At 37.1% G+C, this 17842-nt stretch overlaps 1 protein-coding gene across 4 annotated transcripts; it reads right to left on the bottom strand.

The window, feature by feature from the left end:
* Positions 1-849: 849 nt before the first annotated feature.
* On the bottom strand, positions 850-17020 carry LOC103706486 (probable sucrose-phosphate synthase 1). 4 transcript variants are annotated; one of them, XR_003385619.2, is made up of 14 exons: positions 16707-16889; positions 16457-16546; positions 11138-11379; positions 9780-9843; positions 8888-9586; positions 8620-8733; positions 8288-8419; positions 7944-8120; positions 6250-6303; positions 6096-6158; positions 5029-5976; positions 4778-4905; positions 3515-3843; positions 850-1123 (listed from the first exon to the last, which is right to left on the bottom strand). XR_003385619.2 is itself a non-coding variant. In XM_026804435.2 (13 exons), the coding sequence occupies exons 1-13, from the start codon at positions 16887-16889 to the stop codon at positions 3567-3569; spliced, it is 3171 nt and encodes a 1056-aa protein (XP_026660236.2). In that variant the 3' UTR covers positions 3514-3566. The 4 variants fall into 4 exon arrangements, 1 of the variants encoding a protein (XP_026660236.2); XR_003385620.2 differs by lacking the exon at positions 850-1123 and adding an exon at positions 2832-3166 and having other exon boundaries at positions 16707-17020; XR_003385621.2 differs by lacking the exons at positions 850-1123; positions 16457-16546; positions 16707-16889 and adding exons at positions 2832-3166; positions 11563-11690.
* Positions 17021-17842: the final 822 nt, after the last annotated feature.

Raw genomic sequence — 17842 nt, 5'->3', positions numbered from 1 at the left:
AACTCAATTAAGCTTGGCTTAATAAGATTTAAACAAACTTTGGTCCAATCACCAAAAGACTTTACTTGTGACGACAACAGATAAACCCGCACCTTCAACTTCATTGATAATTTTATTTTGCTTATTTAAGATGATAATCTTTGAGTAAATCAAGTACAGTCCACATGCCTCTGTTCACTTGACACAGTGCAATACTTCTTCAAAGTATTTTGCCCAAAGGCAGAACCCTTTCTTTTGTGTGCATATAGCGTTGGATGGGCTCAACAGGCCTGTGTGTTATACAAACTAATATCGTGTCCTGATATCCCTAAACCTTCTAATTTAGGTGAAACCATTATTGGCCTCTGCAATGGTTATAACTTGTAATAGCCGTTATCCATCTCAAGAGGTAGTATTTCAAATTTTTAATTTAAATAATTACTGTTCTAATGGCTGTTCTAATAGTATTATAACAAAATAACAGATAATAATGGAAAAATAATAGTGATCTTTTTATTCATTTTTTACTAGATAAAAATTTCCACAGTTTCAGACTGTACAATCACTTCCGGGGGGAAACTTGATGCAAAATTTTTTAAATTTAAGATATTATATTTTATTTATTGAAAGGTACAAGTGAGAGCGATGGCCATTACATATGTCATAATAAATCTTTACAATGCTAACTAATGTATTATAATGATGGTTATCTTTTCCTATATATATATATATATATATATATATATATAATGAAGGCAAAATCTGATCTTAGCCCCCCGGCTTGTTCCATGGGTCTCAAGACCATGATCCATGACTTGCTATCCCGGTCAGCAAAGTTCCTATGTCTACCTTTCAGTGTAGATCAGCATAGATTCAGTAACTTCTTCTAGATTACGTTACGTGTTGAACAAACATCTGCGGAATATATACTTCTACAACATTAATACTCAAATAATCCCGAAGCCACAGTAGGGGAAGAAAAACGGAAGAAAAAGTGAAAATAGATAACAGAATTTTCTACAACCATACTTCTATGCTGCTGATATTTGCTTCAACAATTCTGATTCTCTGAAGCCATACGCGTCCATGTGTGGTTGGCGGATACTCCTGACTGGTTGCAGTTTCCTCCCAGCATCAGCTCTCGCTGTTCACTCCAAACATAGATCAGTTTAAAACATACTTACCTATAAAGAAATCATGAAGCGATAAAAAACAATTGGGGACTATAGCTGAAGGCACCAATAATTATACTGTTTTGTTTCCATAAATAAGGATACAACGTTCGTATACACAATCAAGATATCTGATGTCCTCAGCCTGCCTGCTGAGACAAGATTTATCACAAGTCTAATGGTACAATTATTAAGAGACTTTACCACTAGTAGACTACTAGTCTTGCTATCCCATAATCATATTTCTTTTAACAAGATTTTTTCTATAATGTATGAGAAGGAAATTTTCACAAAAATCCTCTACAACTGATAATATTATATATTACTAGTATTCGGCATACATTATCTACACTCTAAGAATAGATCTTTAGACTTACAAGCAAGCTCTATGTTTGCTTCATAGACTTCTGATTGGGTCTTAGATAAATAAGACCATAGTTGGAAATTATGACTTTACCATTTCATTCTCCCTTTTTGTAAATTAGCTGATACTTAATACATGTGGCCTCTCTCCATCTGGTGACATATTACTAATATTTAACATCCTAGACATATATTTGTTGGCATATGCTTAACAAACAAGATGCCATGAATAACAAATAAGATTTGACAGAAACCGAGTGCCTAAAACAGTAACCGTCTTAGAAAATGAATGCCACCATAGGACCAGTAATTTCAAGAATAAATTCAATTTACTGACTTCTTGTCATCTGTAAGGATGACAAAAGAAGTGAAAATGCTTACGTTTTCCCCCTTTTTTACTTTGGATCAGGAAAGAGCTAAGAATGTTAAGATACTGTTAGAACTAAGTGTTAAATTGAAGGATGATTTTGAGAATCCAAGAAGAAGACATATATAGATTCGTTTAAGTGTTGAGCTAAACATGAGAGATAAGAAAGGGAGAATGAAGATAAAACAGTACCCCTAATGAAGGTAAAAATAGCCTCATTAAAATGCAGTGAACCAAAATGAAGTCAGAAAAACTTCCATATAGGTCATATAAGAATGCAAGGATCAAAAGAGGAGAGATGCATACTAGGATCAAGAAGGGTAAAGATTATGACATATTAAAAGATATCAAAAGAAACAGCACAAAGAGATCTTATTTCATAGGATTCACGCTTAGAAACTTAGGAGAAAATGCATAACCTAAAACAAGTGTATTTAAAATTCTCATGCATGCTGCAAATAAAATGCCACTCATGGTGTCCCATTTCAAGAGCCTTTTGGATCCTTCATTCTTTCACTTCTCCGATCAGCACAGGTTCACACATGACTTTCAAGTTTGATGTTGAATATTATAGATTGATTTGACCTTTTGGTTTCTAATTCATGCATTTAAAAAAAAAAACAACTCCATACTTCAAACATTGTGGTCACTTGGTTCATATTGACTCCTGCCAGCGAAGAGGAACCTCAAGGTTGTTACTCCTAAAAGATAAAAAAAAGAAGATAGGTCAACCCACTGGTCAGCAATCAAGCCAAACTTGGATCCACCATTAGCCACAAACACTTAATTTTCTTTGGATATCATAGTTCCTACACAACTTAAGTTTTGATGAGCCTAAAGCTAAGCAGCATTCATGCTCATTAAAGTATTGCATTCGCTAATATCATAAAGTTGCTGATGACATAAAGCCTAACAACCAAAAATTCAAAAAGCTTCACCAGTCATAATACTATTAAATTGGATCTGGCAAGGACTAAATGAAATCATTTACTGTGCAAGTAGAAGCAGTACAACTACTGTATTATTATAGAACAGATTTAGAGAAAAGCTTTCCATTATAATGATGCCTGTATATAAATGGTATGGCTTGATAATGTCAACTTCAGTTACATAACAGGCTCACAAGCAGACCGTTTGCTTTCTGCCACAGTTCCTACATAATGTCATCAGGCTCTTGTATTTTGACCGGAGATGAAAGGAAATGCTCTCTTAAACTCCCAGCTGAAAATACATTTCACGCAACAACGCAGAAACATTCTTGGCATTTTGGCTACTTCTCTTGAGCCTGGTTGCAAACAGGAATTTAACACTTAGATTTACCAAGTATCAACAAGAAGCATGAGGTGCCTTCTGATCTTTGCTAAGAAGGCAGCTACAAAGCGAAAGCAAGATCATTAAAGGTAGCAATACATGAGCCAGAAAGGTCATGTCGGGTGAAACAGAGGATAACTATAGGACAAAGCGGCAGAAGAAAAAATCAAGTTTCGTTTTTGGGTAGCTTGAAATGGATATCTACAGTAGCATTGAATAAAATTTCAAGAACAAAGGATCTAAGTTTGGGCGGTCACTGAATTTTATGTAATGCCAGCTCTAAAGACAACAAGCAGAAAAAAGAAACAATTCTGCAACTTACTGAATCAGATGAAGTTCTTTGCTCCGCAATGTCATGGTAAGAGTGCTCCGTGCTATTCTTTCAGGAGTCCAAGCTGGCTCAGAGCTAACTGTATGCCATTGGTGCTGCAGCCCTCACACTGAACAACAGTAGGGCTGTCAAACTCTACGACATCTTGTAGAGGATAGCTTCTAGCTGCATGAAGCTGGCTTGGAGCAAGGTTAAATGCACCTTTCAGTATAATGGTTTTGTGTAAACCTCTAAGTAATCCTTCATAATCTGTGTCACCACTCTCACCAACAAAGACCACCATATTCGACAGCTCCGCACCCCACCGAACATATAAATACCTGAAAAAAAAAAGTAATCTTGCAAATAAATTCAAAAGTACCTGGTAAAGTTAGTTGTGCCAGAGAGAAATGTGTGGAGCAGAGAATATGGACAAAGAAAACTGATATAAGCTATAAACAAGCCAAAGTCATCATCTGAGTACTGACCAACAGAATCTAAAGAACTGTTAAACCAAAGATCAGCAGCTTATTAGTAGTCCTATGCAGTCATGTGAAAGATGGATCTGTATGCACTCCATTCATCTTGTGTAGAAATAAAGCACTAGTAAAATTGCAATAAATATGTAATTCAGAAGTCCTGTTTTTGTCCCTAGGCTCTCTTGTTAATAAATTTCTCGCATGCTACTCGCTCTAGAAACTATGGGCACAACTAGCAATGATGCACACAAAAATTCATTCGCATAAATGATGTTTTCTGTAGTATTTTGCCAAGTTGTTCATGAACAGCTCAGGCTCAGCATAGTAACAGGCTTGATCAAGCTTGTTCCATTAGGAATCAAGCGAAGTTCAAAGATAATTTACAGCTTGACTCATGAACAAGCTGAGCCTGGACTCGGCTTGCAAAAATTAATGGAATATGTGGGTGGGCTCATTAACAAGCTCATTCAATTCACAAAAAAAGCCAAGCTTGAACAGCTGTCATCAAACTTAGTTCGAGCTCAAATGCCCCTTTGACACAATGAACCGAGACTGAGCAATAATTTGTATTTTGCCATCATAAATTAATGACTGCATCAGCATAATATAACAAAGAGTCTAGGTCAAGAGAATCCACACCATCCAAAAATTTATTTTATGAGACATCAACACATAAGATTCTTTAAAGTTTAAATAAAGAACATAGCGTTTTCCAGAAAAACAAATAAAGATATTTCATTCAATAGAAAATTCACAAAAAGATACAAGAATGATGCTGCTAAAATTTCATTGATACCTTAGTGCCTGAGATCTAGAAGCCAAAACAGGAATGACATGCAGCTTGGTACCATCATGGCTATAAAGGACATGACAACGGAGCGCCTGGATTCTCATCATCTTCCTAAGCTCCTTTACAGGAGGAACCTGTGAAAAAAAAAAGAACAGCTTCATATGCTTTAAATTATAACAATACAACTTAATGCTGCTAGAAATATGTATCATTTTTCTTTAAAAGAAAGGACTTCAGTATGCAAACAAGAGATTTACCAGTGCTGGGTTCTTCACTTTAAATGCATGACAAAAGGTAGATGAGCGTTGTTCATCTTCAATGACAATTTGTTCCTCACCTTCTCCCTTTTTCTCAACAACTGAAGCAGCCCAACGAACTAAAGTCTTTCTCAGCCCTTCTCCACCCCAGCGATACTCGATCTGTGAATGGTAATCTTCATCAATTGCAAAAGGAAGCTCGGAAGAGCTAAGCATTTCATCAGAATTTGGTGATGGGTAATAAAGATCACTGCCACTATTGCATATAAAAGCATCAAAATCAGTAGCAGGGATGCCTCCAGAGATGAGAATAGAGTGTATTTCGGATATTGTCAACGAAGTTGATAATATGAAGCCAAAAGAACCTGATGTCCTGTCCTTATGTGCAGCCTCAAATATACTCTTAATAATCCCAACAAGATCTGCATTGCTAACAGAATCCGCAGCAATGACAAAAATATGTTTTCTTCTCCTCAATATTGGTAGCTTACTAGAGTTTTCGCTGGATGCATCCTTTTGTGTGGCTCTTATAACACTCTTTGACAGTTTTGATACAATACGTTCCACTCTACTCTTTTCATTAACAGCACTCTCTTCAGATTCCAAGATACTATCTAGTGTGCCACTATCTTCAGCCTTTTCACCATCTAATGAAAGTTTTAAGTTCAAAGATATATCTTGAATATCCCTCAAAGAATCACCTGGTGAGTCTGATTCTGATTCTTCAATACCATCTTCACTCCTTTTCCATTGAGGATGTCTTGGCCTGCAGGTAGCTAACCGTGATAAGTAGGTCTTGCAATGCTCTGGCCAAGAAAATAGGTGAATATTTTTCAATCCATTCTGTCGACATCGTGCCCAAAGCTGTTTATCAGATACAAGCTTATAAAGTGCATCAGCAATGGCTTGCTGATCATGGGGATCAACAAGGAGACCATTGTCGAGAACCTGAAGCAAAATTCAGTTAAACGCTTAGGGAAAAAACAATAAATGATACTTCATCAACCATAACACAACAGATGCTAAAACTTTCTACTGGAGGGTTAGGAAACACATGATGGACCAACCCGATGTATATCAACAGGACCTCCATTTTTTGTAGCCACAATAGGAAGACCATAAGCTGCAGCCTGCTCCAATAAAGAATGTAGATATGCTGATAAGCAAAATTCGTTTATACATACATATATATTAGAATAATAGAAGAAATCAAATTGTAACCTCTATCAAGGTGAGGCCAAATGGTTCAATGAAAGCAGGATTGATAAAAACGCCCTGCAGAAAACAAAATCTGTCAGGTCAATGAAACTATACTGTGTGCAGTGCAGTTATTATTACAACTTAATAATGAAAAGAGCAGATGCTCACCTAGAAAGGGCGGAACATACTAGAGCGTAGTTATTTTCTAAAGGACTTGCATTATTTTTGACGTGTGAGTCAAATGGAACCAGGATGCTACTATTCTCAACCAGACACCAGTTGGTTCAAGGTAAAGATTACGTTTTATCTAAGCTATCAGAGTAACGTTAAAGTGTAACTCATACTCAGCTTCAACTTAATTAAACACCATTACAATAAGATTGCAAGCTTGCTAGTTTTTTGAACTATATGGATATAAAAGTTTTCACCATTTCATTGTTTTCTTCTTCCATATTGCATGATATCCCGAACATTGTTACCTTTTGAAACAACAATCTACAACTCTGTCACAAAGATACAACACAAGGTTTCAAATACTGCCGGAATAAGGGGGTATGAACAGTACCATACCATTCCACCAAGTTTCAGGTACCAGTACACAGATAAGTCGATATGGGACACAGTCCCATGCTGTGTGTCGGTACCTGGTACCATACCATTCCCGTAAAAACTAGTACGAGGTCCTGTACCGATATTTGAAACCTTGAGACAACATGTTTGCTTATTAATAGCAATACATCTGCATACTATGCCATTTGCTTGACCATCAAGACATGCAGCAAGACTCTTAAGTGGATTAAGGCAACAATAAATCAGTTATCGACAAGGACTTCTAGAGCAGCTATAAGGAAAGGAGTATTGCATTATCTAAAACTAAGTTACATATGGAAATATACTGCATAATTCCAAAGAAGAAAACAAGAAAAATAAGGAGTGATTTAAGTCTATATCTTAACAAAACTTAACAAATATAGTATAAAAAATTAACACTGAACTCTTCTCACAAAAGAAAAATATCATATGTTGCATATACTTGGTCAATACTAGGGCAGTCTCACACTGTATCGTGCTTCACAAGTTTAAGCATGAAGAGCACGAGTCTTCAAAATTTAATAGGTCTAGTTCAAGAACCTAGAAGTGCAATATTTTTTGTTCACCCACCATTCTATATGGTACACACTTATCATGTCCATTAGTTGTATTTTTCTTGCAGGTCTGGTATAGAAAATAATGCCATATCAGAGGTCTAGTTGCTAGTGAAGGACAGACTTGTTCCATTTTCTCTCTCTCTCTCTCTCTCTCCCTCTCTCCTACTCAACGATACTGTCTCTTCCTCTCTTTCCCTTCTTATTCTCCTTGTACTCAATAAAAATGGAAATTAATAGCCTATACCAACATTCAAGACTTGATCAAATGGAATATTCTAGGCTTTCAGTAACACCTCCTATGCTGTGGTGGCAACCCTACTGTATTTCTCAATAAACTTAGATGCATGCACACAAACAAATACATACATACATTCATACAGTATGCTTTGATTGGTGACCAACACCCATGAGCATAAAAGATTAGGGTTGACACAGGCTGCATCAATTCAGGCACACTCTTCCCCCCCAAGCCCCCTCCCCTCATTCTCGCTCTCACCACGCACAATGAGAAGCACACTTGTTAAAAGACCGCCAAATTTTGATCATTGACTAACATTAAAAGCATACCTTTGTCTTTGCTGCCAAACGATAAATGTCAGGAACGTCAGATTGCTTGTGGTGCTTAGGATATGCCACTTGTCCATATAGATCATACTTGTCAATTAATTTGAGTACTGAAGTCAGAAGAGCTGCATTTGTGCTCGACATTTCATCAATAGCCTCACGATTACCCATTATCAACGTCTGCAACATATGAATTTACAGAAACATCAGAAAGCAACTAAAAATCAAATTGTGAAATTATTTGCAACTTCTATGAACAAATGATCACAGTAGATAAACTCACAGAATGAGGGTAATTATACAACACTAAAAAAATAGCTATACTAAGAGCATTAGCTTCCACATACAAGGTTTGCAAGCTCCCTCAAAGGGCGGCATTCACCAAATGCCTTCACGAGTGTTGTGATGTTCTTCTTGGGGTCTGGTCGAGCAAGAGCAAGGATCATAGGTTTGCGAGGGTTGGTAAAGAACCGCATTATCTGCCAAAATTAAATAACACCAAGCTGTGAATAGTAGCAAACACCAGCAAATCCCAGTAAATTGGATTTTTTTTGTTGGGGGTGGAGGGGGGTTCTTAAATACGTTAACTAAGAGATCAATATTTTTGTCATAGTTATGATAAAAAGAAGTTGCATTATAATAACTCCTTGAACAAGGAGCCTGAAGTAAATTTCTGGACCTCAGACCAAATAGGTGGATCCGGAGATGATGAATTATCCTCACTTCCTTCAACTTCGCCATCCATATCACCATCATGTACAACATGATTGAACTCCATTCCAGGAGGAATTATCTGCAAAATAGAGCAAATATATTATTTTCTGGAACCGAACAGCAAATGACCTCCAGTATAACAGTTTAATCAAATGCATAAGTGCAACCTCCCAAATAAATACATTTAAAAAACTTCTAAAAGGAAGAGGAAATAAGAGATGCAATATACTTACAACCATACGAGGCATAAAACGGCCATAACAACTCACACCTCGCTTAATTCTAGCTCGGAGTTTTCGCTCAAGAATCGCATCAAAACCATCATACAATTGCCATTGCTGTTCTATCTCTTGTCTAGTGCTTGTGATAACAATCTCAGAGGCATCAAGAGCTAATTCCTCAGCCTCAATTCTACGCATTATTTTGTATATCATGTTAATTTCTTCTCTTGTTTGTCGCCCTTGTTTCAGAAGTTGTTCTAACTTATCTCTCCCAAGCGAGTGACCAGTGAATAGCATAGGGACATTTAATGCCCCAGATAATAGAGCAGCAGAGTCACCCGCATCAGCATAATGTCCGTGGATAGCAACAGGCCATACTGGCTGCCCACCACCAATTTGTTCTCCTAGAACTTTGGACATCTGCATAATGTGGACGAGTGCACCATCAACAAATTCTTGAATATGTGGCCAAAGAAGTTCTTTAGGGATATATTTATCTTTTGGCCCAAATGGAATGCGGACAATATAAGCACCACTGCTCTCTCCCATCTCATGCATAAAATTTTCAGCGTTTCTTAGAGTCAGCATATCTGTTGGTTCTCCATAACTCCAATCAACATCTGGTGCAGATATTTGCCTGGTCAGCAAATCAACCCGATAAACTCCAGGCATCGAGCCTAAAGCCCTTGCAAGTTCTACAACATACTTGACCTAACATAGTACAACAGAGATCAGGCCATTCATAAGTTTAGAGCACCCTCTAAATTTTAAATACCACAGAAAAAGAAACAGTATCAACAGATTTTCCTATCTAAAATGGGAGAGATCATAAAAAATTTTTATGTAATGGATATCAGAAGGAAAATCATAATGGATTTCAAAGTAAACATCATGACAGAGCTACCTGACCCCCAGTATCAGAATCACGACCAAGCTCCATATTTTCACCGCGTATCAGACCATGAATGCTGCATAAAGTGAAACATATCTGTCAGAAATAAGAATACATAATGAAGAATCCACACCAGGCCACAAAGATATTAACTGTTTTTCTTTACTATCCATCACAAGTTTCAGTTGTTTGACAATATTTACAACCTTGAGGCCATAGGATGAAACACAGATTACACATCTAATAATTTTTGTAATGATGATGAAGATGAAGGTGTCATCATTATTGTTAGTGCACTATTATTATCAAAAAAGAATTGATAGTTCTACTCCAATATTTTCTCAAAACTTTCAAGGTTTAACTGCTGGACCTATGGTTAAATATGTAGAAAAATAAGAGGAGGAGATTGCCCTTTCTTCTGATAGTATCAACTATCCAGTAATACCTTGTTATTAGTCTGTGCATACGCATAAGCATATACACATTCAAGCATTTACCTACAGAATCAAGAATCTAGCTAAAGAATTTAAAGATATCACATCAAAACTAATTATAAAGTACTTAAAATTTGTATATCACACATACTCGTCACTTTGAGGGTGAACCTTGGCGCAACGGGAAGGTTGCTCCGTTGTGACCTTGTGGTCATGGATTTGAAATACAGAAACAACCTCTCTGCATGCTAGGGTAAGGCTATGTACATTTGACCATCTAACCCTCACAGACCATGCAATGGCACAAGCCTTGCGCACTGAATTCCCCTTTTTTACATAGTCCTCACTTTTTGTTGATTGTTGACCCCATCCCATCTGATATTAGGCTAAAAACCTCTATACAAAAAAAAAAAAAAACTATTATCTAGATAGTTCATAAAAACCTCTAAGTTACTGTTTCCCTCATTGTTTAAATAAAGAAATTCTACTCTGAGAACTATTCAATCTGACCCTCCAACTTCCACAGTACCCTCTTCTTCTCAAGCATTAATTTCTGACACCTGCTTCTAGCATCCATCAAATGGTAAGCACAAAATAGGGGTCAATAAAATAGGAAAAAAACAAAGATTACTTTTCAAAAAAAAAATCTCCAAAAATTGATGTGAAAAAAATGTTTGCAGAGTTTAAAGAAACCAATATAACATTCTATATTTTCTAATGTTATCTACATTGAAGAAATTTTGCCACCTGCCACTTGAAGGTTATAATCCAAGTATGCTAGAAATGCTATGTGTCAAAAACTAATCCGTGCCATTTTTGTGACCAATATGGTTTAGACGTGCATAGCATGAACATGCAAATTACAAGATAATAATAACTTGGGTAGACCACTATAACAAAAACATTTAACTGTTATAACTTCTTTAAGTTTCATGCCTTATCAATACTATGTAAAGTTTTTTATCTTTAAGCTGATTAGACCAAGCCTCCATAGCATCAACAGAACTAATCCTGGGCAATCTGCCTCTTGTGCTATCACCATGAGTGGATAGATCGCTGACTATCTCTCCTTTTTCTCCTTCAGACAGGTCTTCGGACATATCAGCAGTTGCATCTCTGCGCCCCCTTTCACGTTCAAGACGGCGTTTAGACATACGGAGGGCCTCCTCTCCCTCTATCTGCATTAGGAGATCAATATGGAACACAAATAAGTAACAAATTTACAATTAACAAGCATTTCTCCTCGGCATAGGAACACAGATTCAAAAGTTTAAAATGATATATATTTCTTTCATTTACTTAAGGTCCAGCAAATTTAGTACCACAAAATCATTAATATGGCCAAGCAACACATTTAGTACCATGAAGTCATTAATATGGCAAAGTAACATGTTCCTAATCTCTTCCTCTTGCAATTCTCAGTCCATAACAGACAGCTGCAACATTGATTTATTAATATATTGCTGTCACATCCTGCAATATTTTTTTCACAACTGGTGGAAGAAGCTGCAATGAGGAGCATCCTTCCTGGAAAGAAAAGGAGAAATATTTGAATTATCAATTAAAAAAAAGAAAAAACATACTATCATGAAATTCTTCAATGATCAGTCTGCGAGTTTCTTCTGGTTTAGCATTTAATCCTGACCTTCTCTTACAACTGACACCATAACATGTCATGATATCTCCTCTTGACTGGTTCATTTATGACATGTGTAAAGACAAGTACTCAAACTTGCACAGGCCCAATGCCAAAAGAAATTCAAATACCCAACCATAAGAAATTTGAATATATCCCATTTGCCTATCAGGCATATGTCCTCAAAAATTGTGATGTATTAATTGAGCAAAGCATTCTAACTTGATGCCTGCCAGATGACATCTCATTGTACTCTATGATATGCATTCCCCCAAGTCAAAAAAGTCATGCATAGATTCCCTCTTTTCATAATATTTCATTGCATAAGCAAGAGAATTGATACCATCATTATCCTTCCCATCCTTATTAGCATAAAACAATCTGGTTATATCAAGTTCACATCGCCTTTCTTACTTTCTTATTTTTCTGTTGCACGCATGCTCCTATAACCTCAAAAGAGTCCGTAAAAATTCATGTAATACTATGTATTGCTCCTGTTAACTATAAATAAATATTTCTTATTTTTCAGGACATTGTTGGGTAAGCTTGTGACCCATTTTAATCTAATGTTTTCTCGCGATTTTCCATATATTGATTGGTATATCATCTGGCCATAAATCTAAGCTCCATGTCCTCCCCCCCCCCCCCCCCCCCCCACCAAAAAGAAAAAAAAAAAATCTTGGAAATTTCTGACTGAAGATTTCTGATAATTTTAGAAGAAAAGGACCTGAAAATTTAAAGCCTATCAACATGAGGCCATTGTCACACATGTAGGCATTGCAAAATAGACTGCAACTAGATGCAAAGAATAGTCCGCTCAGACAAGGAACACAGGTCTCTATCAAGATATTTGAATCTTTTCACTACAAATAATATCAATATTTGCCTGCTATAGTAAAACTGTTCTGCAGATTAGAAACACACATTCACAACAACACCTCATCTATTATGCAACTATATATTACTTAAAACATCTGATTCCCTGAAGATACATCTTGGATACATATTCCAAGATTTTTCAAGCAATCTTTAAGCCTTTTCAAGGCATGAATGCTATAAGTTTCAATTGATAATTTGTTGCTCCTTGAGTATATATTTGTGAGTCACATTTATCTTGTCAACTGGAATCTGGCTTTTATATTCAGCATAGCTGTATGCATTACTAGAGTTTGTAGAATATTTTATGATTTTCTCTAGATCAAATTCATGACTAACGAGGTTCCTTTTCAAGCTATGTTCTTTTGATATCTCCAAAACTTCATCAAAGGGAAAAGAAATTTTACATGATCTATTCTGAGTCCTCAGCTGTAGATGTTAATATTCCCTTGGTTTCAATTCCTAAGCTCCTGATGTTAAAAGATGCAAGTGCAAGACAAGGAATATCCTCCATATATTTGAATTGAGAACGTAGAACAAGTTAATACTCACCAATTATTAAGTATTCCCAAGTAATCGACCTGCAGCATGTAAAATAACTTTTTGAGACAGAATATTTAGTGCCTCACGCAACTTCTTTTGAGTCAAAAGATATAACAATCGAAGTTCTTCTAAATATCCCACAAATTTGTCTATCTTGAGTTCGACATCTTATGTTCTGAGACCATCATTACTTGAAGATGTCACCAATGCTTGACTCAAATACCAGTATGTTTCATACTGCACTCAAAAAATTTGGTTTAAAAAAAGGGGGTAGGCAGGGGGAGTAACCAAGGGAAGGAAAATGTGGAGGATATCGGTTGTTTAAGAAGAGAGAATCGTTGGTTCCTTATAGTCATTTCTCTTTTCTATCGTGACAACTCCTCTTCCCCCTTATTTACCCCTGGAGGGGAATGGAAGAGTTCGCCTCTCGACATCTTGTTTGGTAAACGGGATTTTGACCCAGGCGCCGTAGTGTTGCCTAACCGTTCGCACAAAACAAGTCTAACTCTGAGATTTGACTATATCTTTCCAACTACTGAAACTCCTAAAAACAGCTTGAAAGGGGGATATTCTCTAAAGTACAAGGTGAAGCCTATACGGATGCTCTGGATCTAGCGGGGCTGGTCCCCAGCCCACTTGAGCTATTTTCCATTTCTTCAAGAAGGGAAGGAATCGGGGGGATACAGTTCCGGGCAAGACCGTGCGTCACCAAAGCGATTCCTGTTGATGCAACGAACTCTTTCTATTCCACGAGCCCTTTCGAGAGAGTAAAGGCTGATCGCGGTAAGGGCTGGTTACGATTGAAAATACACACTATTTAAGCGCTTAAGCTTACCATCTTCTGATGGCAGTTCAGTCTCCCCTTAGCCCAACAGACCCGAGTCAATAGCAAAGAGGAACCGTCGTTGGCCACTCTCGATTTGACTTGGATCCGGTTCCCCGAATTACATCTTCTGTCTTAGAATGACGATGTTCTCAACACCTTTGCATTAATGGCAAGCTATGAGAACAAAACATCCACATTTCCAAAGCAAAATATCAGGTCATCTCTTGTGCTTTGGACATTGCAAAAATCTCTACCCAATTTTAAGCCCTAAAACATAAAAGATCCCCTATCATTACATTTTTCATGTTCTTATCATGACAGCCATTTAAATTCTGTATAATATATGAATCGGGCCCACAATCATGACCTCTTATTAGATTCTGTCACTTGTTAATCAAATTCTATGATTCTAATCAAACATACACAAAAATTGCCATATTTCTCTATATTTTACCTTATCATGATAAGTAAATCAGAGACCAGGATAAATCCACAGAGCCATGATGATGTTCTGCAAGGTGCTCTATATGCACCCAAAGATGTTGATCCGAAGATCAGTGCAGCCCATTTTTATTGCAGATGGTGACTGGAGATGATTAATATTGTCTCAGAAAAGTTTGAAGGCAAATGAACAAAAAGTACAAGATTAGTGGTTCATCCTACAGGTTTCTCTTGAGATGCTCATCAAGAAGAAGGGACCTGTATGTTCTTTGGTTCTTATCAACTGGTAACAATTGAGCAGCTCCATCCTAGAGTGCTAAGGGGTTGGGCTAATGAAGGAAATGGATATAAATTATAAACTGTAGCTTGAAGAAAAGCTTTAAATGTCCAAATTGAAAGAAGGGGCAAAGATAATTTAAAAGAAATATATAAAAACCCCATATCAGCAAGCATGCAATGTGCACATCAACAGGTGATATGGTGGTTTTTCATAATTTCATTACATTATTAAGTTATAATTTGGACATTTTATGTTTTGACAATACTCTAGATACAGCAAAGGCTTTGGTAATGTTACCTCTCGCTCTAACTAGTGACTCTTGCCAAATGATTGAGCATAATTAATGAATACTACACGTACTTTCTTAAATTTTGTGCAACTTTAGAGTAATGCCCATATATTCCACCAAAATAAAACTTAATGAAATTATTAAAAAAAAGTAATTGTTATTTAAAGGACCATGAAAGCTTGTATAGTTTTATATAGAGAAATTCCAAATTAAATAGGAAGGTGATTATTTCCATAGGTTCAACGAGATTAAAAAAAGTGCTAATTAAAAACAATGTGCTAAGGTCGAGCTGTCTCCATTTGGTCAGAATAATCACAACATAATGAATACCTAAAATCCTGTTTCAAATTGACAGTAAAATCAAGGAGGAATGTAGAATGCACATACTCCATGTGTAGATGATTTGACAAATTAAAGATCTACCTGACAGTATCATTTTGATATTTGCTTTGTACTCTCAGGAGGACTGGCCAAAGAAACAGATTCCTATAAGAGTCATGACTAAGATTACTTAATCCAGTTGAATAAAAGGTCGAAGACACAATAAAGGTACTTTTTCAACAAATTCTATTCTTATAAATTTTATTGAATTATTTAGAATGCCAATGTGATAGCTAGGCAACAAATACCACATTCTTGTCTTATGTCCATCCATGTGCACTAATTTCTTCTTTCTAAGATTGAGATGCAATACATTGCATCAACATCATGATCCTGCATTAACAACATAGCGATGCCTATCCAGCCTTTTCCCAACTATTTGGGGTCTGTTTATATTAGCATTAAAAACACAAAAACAATGGAAAACCACTTTTCATTTCATCGTACACCAGATAAAATTGTGGCAGTACTTCCCACTTGATAGAGAGAAAGAGGATGAGAGAGAGAGAGAGAAGAAGGTTATCATCGAACTCAAACAATCACACGGTCACAGTCTACACAGACAATAAAATAACAGGACAGACAAAAATTTCACGCCTCGCACTCTTTCAAATACCCTCCCAAACATAGAAACATAGATGCTGCCTAAATAAATATTCCAGTAATCTCTATAAGACTATAACCCCCTTCCCAGAACCAAATGGCATAACCCATTCATTTAGACCGCAAATATAACTCCACTACAGCATCAGAACATAATTCTAACCATCCCCGACTCGCACAATAACAATCAAGTGATTTGACTGACACGAAAATAAATAAACAAAACCAACATCGGCCAAACAGATAATCCAAGTCTCGATCTACAAAAATAAACAAATAACATAAAAACGTAGAACTTATGCAACAAAGAGATAAAGAGAGAGAGGGAGGGAGCAAAACAGCATCATTTTTGATCCAAAAAGAAAACAAAAATAAAAGACCTGCTTCTTCTTTCGGGCAAGATTCCAAATCCTCCAGCACATGTTCTCCAGCCTCGTGTTCCTCTCCTGCGGACTCCTCATCGCCGCCGCCTACCCAGATAATATAAAAGGAAAACCAAAAAAAAAAAATCGAGAATAACAGGTGAAAAGAAGGGGAAAAAATTATATCTCACATCCAGAATCTAATAAAATTCGACCATTGAAAAAAAAAAAAGAGAAAACAACAGAGTATTAGAACAAGAAGCAGTACCCGAACCCATGTCTTGTAGAGATCGGTCTCGTCGTAGCCAGTGATGACTTCCTCGACGAAGTAGCGAGTGGGGCTGAACCTGCCCCTCTCCCTCAGCAGCAGCGACGACTTGGAGGCGTCGATCACCGGCCCCGCGTCCAGGATCGCCTCCAGATAGCTATTGATCCAGTCGTTCCCCGCCATTCCCGCCTTCACCAAATGAGCCCAGAAGGAGAAGGATGAAGAAGAGGAAGAAGCTTTTCTTCAATTTATTCTTTTATCATGGCTTATGATATGAGAAAATATTTATAGCGGTGGGGGTGGCATCGGAGGATAGGGAGGGGATGAATGTAAGAGATTTGAGGTAGTCTCGCGAAAGATCGTCCCACTCGATACTCTCTCAAGATTCGTGCCCCCTTCCTTTTTTTTCCGGGAAATAATGAGAGCCCTTCGATCCTTGGCGAAAAAGGAGAAATATTCGGGGGATTATGCTCTTTGGGTCCCTGGAAGGTCTTCCCCACTTTCTCGGCTGCTTGATATGATGACGGAAACACCCATTCCTCCGCGGTTTTGGCTGTGCACGCGGCACGAGATTTCTGTCCGAGCTTGTGAGGGTGGGCCCTAAGGATTCGCCTTCCTTCGTCCCAATCATTCATTCTTCTAAAAACAACAGTGAATGAATTTTTTTTCCAAAAATTAGATGGCATTCTAGTTATTATTTTTTTTTGGTAGCAGAGCCCATCCGTATAGCAACCTCCACCGGATTCCTCTTCCATCAAAAAATATTCGATGCAAATTGCAAGTTTTCGCGTGCCCTCTCCAATCCATGGAAAATTCCACTGGGCTATTCACGTGTGAGTACGGCACCCTAGCGCCACCTTAGTACTGATGGAAAGAAAGCATATCCACACAGAACAATCCGGACGTGGACCATGCGATCTTCTGATTTAATCGAAGCCTGCGAGTTTCGAATCCGGACAACTCAGATGGAATCCAAGCTCTCTTACTACCAGGCTACCACCTTGGTGGCTATGTGACCAGTTATGAGACATCTTGGCGCCGCAGTAGGAGAGCTGTTTAGAATATACTCCAAAAATTTTATTATTTTTTTATTTTATTAGATGTATTTATAATAAAAATGTATATAAATATCTGTT

The sequence above is a fragment of the Phoenix dactylifera genome, chromosome 7 (genome assembly GCF_009389715.1).
Source record: "Phoenix dactylifera cultivar Barhee BC4 chromosome 7, palm_55x_up_171113_PBpolish2nd_filt_p, whole genome shotgun sequence".
Classification (NCBI taxonomy): domain Eukaryota; kingdom Viridiplantae; phylum Streptophyta; class Magnoliopsida; order Arecales; family Arecaceae; genus Phoenix; species Phoenix dactylifera.
The sequence above is the reverse complement of the archived record's forward strand: the minus strand, read 5'-3'. Positions and strand labels throughout refer to the sequence as shown.

Excerpts from the sequence above, each read along its gene's own strand:
- LOC103706486 (XM_026804435.2), bottom strand. The coding sequence starts at position 16,889 with ATGGCGGGGAACGACTGGATCAATAGCTATCTGGAGGCGATCCTGGAC. Across the intron at positions 16,547-16,706 it reads TCTACAAGACATGGGTTCGG|GCGGCGGCGATGAGGAGTCC; the intron begins GTACTGCTTCTT and ends TTATCTGGGTAG. Across the intron at positions 8,734-8,887 it reads GTTTTATGCCTCGTATGGTT|ATAATTCCTCCTGGAATGGA; the intron begins GTAAGTATATTG and ends TCTATTTTGCAG.